Source organism: Triticum urartu, unplaced genomic scaffold (genome assembly GCF_003073215.2).
Source record: "Triticum urartu cultivar G1812 unplaced genomic scaffold, Tu2.1 TuUngrouped_contig_5437, whole genome shotgun sequence".
Lineage (NCBI taxonomy): Eukaryota > Viridiplantae > Streptophyta > Magnoliopsida > Poales > Poaceae > Triticum > Triticum urartu.
The window spans coordinates 4348-14492 of NW_024116112.1; the positions used below are offsets into that span (position 1 = coordinate 4348).

The following is a 10145-nucleotide window of genomic DNA, read 5'->3' on the forward strand; positions in this document are numbered from 1 at the left end:
CCGTACTCTCTCTCGCACACGACGAACAATTGACGTATCGTGCGTCTCTCCTTCGAAACAGAGAACAACCTGATCGACGGATTATGGCCGACGACAAGCAAAACCCGGGGTAAGCTGTCCGCTGAACTTGTGCTGTAAATTTTGAACTTTTTTTTGAGCATCAGTACAAACACAAGCGCTTATATACACGCAATACACTCATCCTATGAACGCACACACGCACATCCTATTCCTATGAGCACCAAAAATAATGCGAGCACCAGGATTTGAACCCTGATGGGTTGGGGATAACACTGTCCACCTAACCAACTCAACCACAGGTTGATTCGCACTGTAAATTTTGAACTTGTGCAGTATATTTAGCTCGATTGTTATTGAATATAAAAGTCGCCTTATATAATTAAAAAAAAACACGCAAACGGCCGTAACCAACCGCCCACCCCGACCAAATTCCCCTCGAGGGTCGCCAAATTCTCCAAGCAGCCACGACGCGAAGCTGCCGCCGCCGCCGCCGCCTCCGTGACCTGAGCTACCCACGTCCCTCCCGCCACCCCCGGGATTTCCTCCCAATTCCTGCATACCTCCTTCGGCGCCGCCGAGCACCTGTTCCCATCCAATGGGCCGGTCGAGCCGCAACAGCCGTACGAAGAGACGTCCTCAGGATTCTTCATCTCCACCACCGCCGCCACCTCCTCCTCCTCGTCTGGCTCCCTTCCCACCACATTGTTGCGGCCAGGTGTATTCTGGCGCGCCTCGGCCATCTTCACCTATTATTACCATTTTCCTCAACATGGTCGAGATTTAGCTTACTCGAATGACAGTGTGAAAACGTTATTTATCATTGTTCCCGCAATTCTTTCTTCACCTATTTTAGCCCTTAACCTTGTTGGTTCACTTCAGGCATGGTGCTGATAGCAATGATGGACGAGATAGGGGTGAAGGTGCTGTTGATGCTCGTCAACACAGGTAATTCTTTCACCAATATGCTTCCCCTTGCCTTCGATGTTCTAGTTTAGTGTGAGAACTGAGAAGTACTATACGGTCACGTTTGGTTGAAGTCACTCACTTCGAGTTCGCGGAATTCTGAATGTTTCAGTTAGATTGTCTGTATAAGTATAACATGAAATTTGTATGTGGGACTGCTATATATAATGGATGAAGTACTATCAAAGTAGTCTCTCTGTAATCACTTTATATTCTATTTGTTGATAATTCTCTTGTAATTTTTTAATCATTTATAAATAGGGTGCTTATATGATTGATTATTCTCCTAAAATTGTTTGAAACCATCTACAATCTGTTTCAGTTCTAATGATGGTAGTGACAATGATGTGGATATCGGAGATCCTTTTCTTACCGATAGATTTGGAAATTTGACAAGTTGGAGGTTGAGTGATTTGGAGGCAGCAGCAGATAATTATCTTGAAGATGAAGAAAGTGAAACAGAGGTAGAAGAAAAGAAATATTCCAAAAAGGAAATGCTAAAGCGTGATGCGGACCGTAAGAAACAGTACATGGAATATGCTTTACAGAAATATAACAATGATGAGGATCTTGCTGGGGTTTGTGCTCTTTCCTTATAAATTCGTAACTCTTTATTTCGAGCACATTTCCATGTTTTAATCTGAGAAATATTTTCAGGAGATGCGTTTTGTGTTTGATGAAAGTAAAGATGAAGTTTTCATTATTGAAGGAAACATGAACTTCTATGAACACTTCAACTTTACAGCTAAGCAGGCTGGTTCCACTGTTCTATTCTTTGCTGAAGTGATCCCAGACGAAGGAGAACTGTGTGATGTTCTTTGCTGCAAGCCTTTGGATTCTGATGACAATGGTATGCTTTCTTAATTGTACGTGACTACTAGTCATATAGTAGTGCCATATAACGGGTTGCATGAAATGTGCTGCTTTGCATTTACTAATATGTTAGGAACTGTTATTTGATGAACTGCTTTGCCTCTAGTTTGCATAGTCAATCTATTTATATGTACTTGCCGTGCTTGGATTGGATTTGTTAATCTTGGATATATAAAGCCATACAAAGTGACTCCTTAAGTAGTAGTATTACTGTAATTCGATTAATACGAATAGCTGAGCAAGTTTTTGTGTGTAAATTTACTACTGTTGTCTGATGTTTTGTCATGTGGGGATCAACATACAGCAGGTGTGGCGTAGATGGTTAGGTCTCCTAGATCTGCCACCTTACCAGTTGTTGTTTTCATATCTAGTCAGGATATGTGTCTGATTGGTACTCTACTTGATTTGTTCTTAGGCAAGAGCCTTACATAACATTGAATCCCTGTGCGTGTCAAAAAATAGATACAGTTTTATTTGTATTCGAGTAGAGTCTTGCCTTAAGCCACCCTTCACATAAGGAGTCAATCACCATGTTTTGAATCTGTTATCTTCGGTTCTGTTTGCCGGTGATGACACTTCCGCTAGCGTCTAGTCGGTCCTCAAGCTCCTACTGGTGTGGGATAGGCTCTCAAATGAAGGAGCCATAACACCATGGTATTGGAGAGCATTATGTCTTGGCTTTGCGTTACAATGATCCGTGGACGTCGCATGGAGCTCTGGCAGAAGTAACAGTAGGGTACCGCCCCTCAGCATCAACAGTAGGTGCAGGAGCGCATCGGCTATCCGGTCACCTGGATGGCACACTTCGGAGTCCATTGCCAAATGTTCCAGGTCACCGTGCACCGGGCTTGAATAAGGCTATTCCCCTGAATCCAGTTGACCTTTGCACTGTTCCAACATCTCGAGGCAAAAGGGCATTCAAAATACAAATGGTCACGTGTCTCAAGTATCCCCGAGCTGCAAAGAACACGATTAGAATTGGAGTCTAGGTGCCAATATGCCCTCTGATGATTATAAATATCTGGTGTGCAATCTGTCCATAATCAAAGCCAGGCAAAAACCTTATGCTTGGGCAAGCACTTGCTCTTCCAAATCTTGGGGAAAATGGGGTCTGCTTGGAGACCATCAAACAGAAATTTATAGAAGTTAGCTGCAGGACTTAGCAAAACTAACCCTGAGTCCTGTAGCCTTAGCGAAATCATCCAAAGTATTCATGAGAATATGCATCCGACCAGATGAACCATTCATGATAACCAAGGTATCGTCTGCATATTGAACTATAGGAAAATCATGGCCGGGGATGTCAAGAGGAGCAGAGAGACGGCCCCTCCTAAAATGATCATTTATCATAGATTATTTTCTTTATTCGTTGGAAGCATGTATTTCGTTTTCCAGTTTCCTTTACCAGCTGGTGAAACGAGCTAAATCAGGATTCCAGTTCTAGTTAACATTCTGGTAATAGTGGAGAACACAGAGTTATATCCTGTTATTCTTGTTAACATTCTGGTAATACCATGAATGAATACCATGCATATGTGCGTTTTCTCTTACTTTTAGGAAATACTAATAATATGCATTGGGAAGTCTAGGATTTTACAATTCGAAAACCTAAGCATCCAGCATACATTATATGAAAGTGCTATGTATTTAGCGAGATAAGCAAGAGCAATCAATCTATTTTCTCTGGCTATCCTCATTTCAACTCGCTGCCCAATTGTGTAGTCATGCCATCTACTCCCTCCGTTCCATATTACTCGTCGATGATTTAGTAAAAAGTTGTACTAGATCAGCGACGAGTAATATGGAACGGAGGGAGTATCTTCACACGGCAGTTATGATGTTGTAGATCAAAGTTTTGTAGCTTATTACCAAGTCATAAACTTAACATATTATTATGATTTATATGCTTCAAATCATTCTCTCTTTTTTCATGATATTGAAAAATGAAGTCAATATTTTTGTTTTGGAAGGACATTGCTTTGGTTGTAAGAATCAAGGTTCCGTGGACTTGAGGCATCCAGCTGGCGAAAGTTTGTATGTTGGAGGTCATGTGGATTGCGAGTTCCCATTTATGTGGGATAGTATCAGTGAGGTACTTGTAAATCAAGTGACATCTCTTTTTTTTTCCTGCTGTTTTCTTGCTACAGTTTTTCTACATACTCCATATATTGTGTTGTACATGTAGGACATGTATAATACATATATGCATTTGATTGTATTTCACGTTTTCAGGATGACTCTGATTGAGAGGGAAGATGTCCTAGATGGCCATAAAGAATGTCTGATGGGGGCGTTGGTCTTCTTCTGTTATTCTCCAAATTTTAACGTCTATGTGGTGCCACTTTTGTTTGGAATTGGAGGGCGTGTATAAATACGTTACACTAGCTATAATTACTTCGGAATTCATAAGGCACGAACATTCTCTCATCTGCCTTGCAGCGTGACTGGGCTGCACAGTGATCTGTGTGAGCGGGTTATGATCGCGCAGCGGCGGTGATTGGGACGTGACGAGTTAATAATGTGTCATGCATTGACTGGGTGGCGCTAAGCTCCTGTCAAGCACACCAATTTCCTAATTACTTTTGGTATTCATACGTTGCTTGTGTATAATAAATGGTGTTACTTCATGCCCGCAATGACATAATCATCGGTATGTACAACTTTGACGAAGCATATGCTGCTATGCAACCATTCATGGATCCTCTACCCCGCAAAAAAAAACCATTCATGGATCATCGTTACTCTTGTCTTGCGGAAATATTCCAAAGAAAGTGACGTTTTTAGACATGTCTTGTGTCAAAATTTGGGACCATTAACCCGAAATATTATTTTAAATGTTTGCACTTGAGATTTATATAAATCACATGCATGGATTCGTCTTGAGAAGTATTTCGGGAATATTGTTATGTTGCGTTCTGGACAGAGAGATGAAAAAAAAATGAGAGAGGTAGGAGACGACCGCCCTCAAGAGATAAGGCAGGGGAACGAGTGGCTCCGAAGGAAGCGGTGCGTGGTCCGCACCAAAACACGTGGCGTCTAGGCGACGTTCCAGAAATCATCCGGGTGATTTCAAACGTTTTTCAAATAAATTTTCAGGTGACTGAAAAATGGCAGAAGCAATATTTTGTAGTCTATTTAGGTATGTGACGTAGAAATCATATTTAGACAACTGATCTCCGCAACAAAATCCACAAGTTTTACAAGTAGTGTTTTGCAATGAAATCCATCCCAGACCAGCTTGATCAGGAGCTACAGGTTAGAAGAGCAAAGGAGTTTTTTCTCTCTAGAAGGGCTTGGAGGGGAGGTTGTGGTTGGCGAGGAAGTGCTTGAAGAGCTCCAGCGCCTGCTCGGGCCGCGAGGTTGGCACCATGTGCCCGGCGCCTCTCACCGTGACAAATGTCAGGCCATCATACACCACACTCCATCCACCAACCTGCAAACAACAAACGCATCAGAACAAGAACGTCACACGATGTAACGTGTGAGATAGTGCCATAAGATCTGATAAGATTACTAAGCAACCAATTGGAAGCTACTGGTCGATGGGATTGTTCTGCTATTCACTCATCCAATTAACTAATACTCCGTCCGTTTATAAATATAAAATGTTTTGGACAATTCAATATGAACTACACACAGGCTGAAATAAGTGAATAAATACACTATTATGTGTCTATATACATTCAATTCAGAAGAAAAAATGTTAGAAGAACTTGTATTTGTGATGGAGGGGTACCTGCTTGTGAGTGAACCATGGCGACCAGTCCTCCTTGATGGGCAGGCCGAGCTTCTTCAGCGTGTACCTCGTCGACGTCGTAGGGATCCTCCCATCCGTGTCGCCGCTGAAAATCCATATGCGAAGCCCTTCCTCCGCGAGCTTCTTGACGATGGGGACGACCGTCATGTCGGAATCCTTCCACACATCGTTGATGGTATTGCTGAAAAGAAACACCACACAAACAAAACAATATATATTCAGCTATGAAAAGAAACATAATTCTGAGCCCAGCAAGCAAACTCAGCTAGGCGAACTCACCGGCAAAGAACGTAGGGGTACGGCAGTCCCGTGGTGTTGGCATGCAGAGCCCTCTGCACGTCCTCACGGTTCAGATACTCGGTGGCGTACGTCTGCGTGCATGGATCGAAGCCCATTGGCATCTTGAGCAGATCAAACTGTTCATTTTTGTGCATGAAAGAAGAATCAATTACACTGCTCGATCAGAACTCACACGCACACATGCAGACCGAGGGGGAAAATAAGTGGCTGAAACTTTTGAAGCTGAAGCCAAGGAGGATGCTTTGCTTACACGGCCGTTGGTCTGCCCGATGTTCGCCGAGGACGACGCGTTCAAAGCCGGGTACCCGAGGTCGCAGTAGGGGGTGTAGAGGCTGTAGACGTCTATGAGTTTGTAGAGAAGAAAGAATTCGCTCAGTGCCGCGTCGCACTCCGGAGACAGGATCTCCATGCTGAAGTCGCACGACTTGAGGAAGGCGCTGTAGAGCGTGTCAGAGATGATGGCGTGGTGCCACGCCGAGTCCACGATCCCCTGCAAGTCCGTGTCCCCGTCCATGTACGCGTTCCCGATCTGTACTCCATTTTGTTTAGTTAGTTACTGCTAACATTCAAGCAATCGCAGGATGGTGAAATGGGTAGCTTATTATAGCTGCATGTATGTACCAGGATGCCTTTGAAGTTTATGTAGTTTTCTTTGGAGGCCTTCTTGTTCTCCTCCACGATGACATTCGCTAACTGCGGAACGTAATGTCCTAGCGATCCAGTGGCAAGAGAATTAGAATGAGCAAAAGTCAGATCATGAGTACAGTACAATCTAGTAGTTCTACTAGTAGTATCTAGCCAGCTATGAATGGGCTGGCAGACCTGCATAGCTCTCTCCAGCTATGTAGAACTCTTTCATTTTCTGCTGGGGGAACCTCTGAAACCACCTGACGAGGAAAGCATATGAACCGTGTGCTACAAAGGACGAATGAAATGTCATGTTATCTTGGGAAGAAATCCCTTCATTGTTAGGATAGAAGAGGAAAGACATATCTGTCTTGCATACCTGTGGAATTGTCTCCCGGTGGATCTATTTCGAAGGACGTGTTCGTGTACGAAAATCCAACACCCGCTGGAGAGTCCAGGAACAGCAGGTTGGCAGCTGAAAGTTCACCCGACAGTAAGCTATGCATGCTCCCATTGCTATGAAAATTGTTTGTAAGTCTAGTGTGTTAGTCTTGGTTGGCACTTGCCTTGGTTCCAGGCATACGGATTGAGCTCAAGCTCAGGCACATCTTTCTTCACAAGAAATGGCCCGAGCTCCTGCGCCTGACCAAACCCGACGGAAGAACACCCAGGTCCTGCAAATTTTGCAAAACCATACGATGTATAGCTAAATTACACACATCTATCTCCCATGAAGTTTTCTGAAGTTTCAAGGTAAAAACAGTTAGTTAGTTAGTTAGTTAGCAACCTCCATTTAACCATAGGACCAGTGGCTTCTCGTCAGGCTTCTCCATAGCCTCGAAGAACCAATAGAACAGTGCCTTGCCGAGGCGCTCATCGGTGGTGACGTACCCGGAGTAGTGCTTGAACGCATATGAGTAGCTCGGCGCCCCCGGCAGTGATGCGACGCGGTCAAGCTCTTGCGCGGCCATTGTGGCTGCGTCAAGGCTTGCTGTTGCACTGTCAGGCCGTGCTCAACAGTGCAACAGAGTGCCAGTGCAACAGACACAAGTAGCAACCAGGGTAAGGTGGAAACCTCCATGGTTTAAGGTTTCTTAGCTCCTTTTGCTCGGTGTTGTGGGGAAGTTAGGCATTGGAATGAAGTATTTATAGTACGTACAGAGATAGTGTGTGGAGTCCAGAGACAGCTGACAAGTAGATCGAGTCCTTGGCCGGCATCAACCTTTTCTCGTTGGCCTGATTCTCCCTCTTGCTCAGAATTACATCATTACTCTTTAAGAATATGATTTAGCAATGTTGTTATTCATGAAAGACCAGCAGTAAGAAATATTAGCCATATATACTTACTTTTAGTGATAATTTCAGTTTGGAAAGCAGCGAAGGCAACCCCACAACACAGCTTCGGTCCTTGCCTATACTTTTTGGAAAAATACAAAACATTGTGGGTAAGTGTCGCTTCTCGTCCGTTAGTCATGCATCGATGAATGTTTTTGGCTCCACGAACGGCTCTTAGTGCTTGTGTATTGTGCACACGGTTTCCAGTTTGCGTGGTTGTGTCCATGCCAACGGCTCTTACCATCTGGAGTGCTTGTGTATTGTGCACACGGTTTCTAGTTTGCGTGGTTATGTCCATGCCAACGGCTCTTACCGTCTAGAGTGCTTGTGTATTGTGCACAAGGTTTCCAGTTTGCATGGTTATGTCTATGCCGGAATCGCGTGTGCTTACGTCATCTTTGTTGGCTCATCAAGTGTTTGGTGTGGATTACCGTTGCTATTTTCTCTTTTTTTTAATTGTTTTTTCATCCGTCTAGGCATCGTTTCGATCTTATACGACTTGATCCTCTGTGTGTGTTAGTGTTGGCTTTGTATATCCTAATTCGGAAGAAACCAAGTTCATGAGCTCATTATTTTGAATTGCCTTAATGCTACATTATAAAAGAATAAAAAAGGCACTCTTATAAAAATACATGGTTTGAATTGCTGTGCCGGCTATTGGTACGCAGACAAACAAGTATCAGTTTTATCACCATAAGCATCAAAGGGAGCATTGTCCTTTGTCCCAAAGTATCATTCACAAGAAAAGGCTTTTCAGTCCACATTGAAAATGACACTATATAATACTGTACAACTGTAATACACAAAAAGGAACATAATACACCATCCTTCCAGAAAAGCAAGGCGCACTTGACTTTTTTTTAGTGTTTTTTGCTACAGAGTGCAAACGAAGTACATACACAAATACACGAGACACCCAACTTTAACTATGATTTTCACTAATAATATGTTTACCTCATTAATATGAAGACATACAAAATCAAATTATTTTACAAGATAAATATGGCAATACAAACTGTACTCTGTACATGCCTAATTTATAATATATTAATGATCAAAATCATTCATTAAAGACCACACAAAGTCAAAGACGCGCCTTACATTTTTAGAAAGAAGGAGCAGGTGACATGATCATGTATATAACTGATATGATATCATTGAGACGGCACAATGGAATCATTCAACAGACCAGAAATGCTGATCTCAAAGTGACAAAGACATAATTATGCTAATAAGTTTGTACTGAGTTTTTTTACAACTCGATTAATACGGACTTCGGATATTATATCCAAACTTGCTTAAATACTTATACGCAATGCCCCTATGGAAATGATGCATATTAAATCATGGGGTTGAAAATAATAGTGACAAATGCATCACACCGCACAAAGCATGTTGCTATGCATATAATAGGTTCATATTAAGGTCCGTCTCATAAATAACTCATCATTTTTAGAGAAGAGGCACATGACGAGCCTGGCTTTGAATTAATAATGCCACAAACCAATCAGGAATTACAAAAATCAACAAGCAATGGTGGCCAAACAATACATGGAGTTCAACAAGCAATGGATCAGGCCGACGCCATCGCAACACAGATGACGATTGCAGTGATTCCTTCCAACATGGGCAACGTTGTGGTCGCTCATCGCAACACATACAATATTGCAGTTGCCTATTGAAAGGATCGATATGGTTGACTAGAGGGAGGGTGAATAGGCAACTACCAATTTTTAGCTTTTCTTTACCAAATTAAACTTTGCATCAAAGTAGGTTGTCTAGATGTGCAACTAGGTGAGCAACCTATATGATGCAATAACAACAAGCATACAAGCAAGCAAGGGTAGAAACACTAAAGAGCTTGCACAAGTAAAGGTAAGAGATAACCAAGAGTGGATCCGGTGAAGACGAGGATGTGTTACCGAAGTTCCTTCCTTTTGAGGGGAAGTACGTCTCCGTTGGAGCGGTGTGGAGGCACAATGCTCCCCAAAAAGCCACTAGGGCCACCGTATTCTTCTCACGCCCTCACACAATGCGAGATGCCGTGATTCCACTATTGGTGCCCTTGAAGGCGGCGACCGAACCTTTACAAACAAGGTTGGGGCAATCTCCACAACTTAATCGGAGGATCCCAACAAGACCACGAAGCTTCACCATAATGGAATATGGCTCCGAGGTGACCTCAACCATCTAGGGTGCTCAAACACCCAAGAGTAACAAGATCCGCAAAGGATGAGTGGGGGGAATCAAATTTCTCTTGGTGGAAGTG

At 43.0% G+C, this 10145-nt stretch overlaps 1 protein-coding gene and 1 pseudogene across 1 annotated transcript; one reads left to right on the forward strand and one right to left on the reverse strand.

Moving 5' to 3' along the window:
* The first annotated feature begins 475 nt into the window (after positions 1–475).
* LOC125529223 lies at positions 476–4490 on the forward strand. The gene is made up of 6 exons (XM_048693631.1): positions 476–738; positions 901–966; positions 1307–1562; positions 1642–1834; positions 3828–3949; positions 4090–4490. Exons 1-6 carry the CDS (start codon positions 617–619, stop codon positions 4102–4104), a joined length of 774 nt encoding a protein of 257 aa, XP_048549588.1. The 5' UTR covers positions 476–616; the 3' UTR covers positions 4105–4490.
* A 521-nt stretch (positions 4491–5011) lies between these two features.
* On the reverse strand, positions 5012–7622 carry LOC125529225 (annotated as a pseudogene).
* Positions 7623–10145: the final 2523 nt, after the last annotated feature.

Coding starts and splice junctions, on each gene's coding strand:
- LOC125529223 (XM_048693631.1), top strand. CDS start 617: ATGGGCCGGTCGAGCCGCAACAGCCGTACGAAGAGACGTCCTCAGGAT. Junction 739..900: donor CCACATTGTTGCGGCCAGGT/GTATTCTGGCGC, acceptor GGTTCACTTCAG/GCATGGTGCTGATAGCAATG. Junction 1,563..1,641: donor ATGATGAGGATCTTGCTGGG/GTTTGTGCTCTT, acceptor AAATATTTTCAG/GAGATGCGTTTTGTGTTTGA.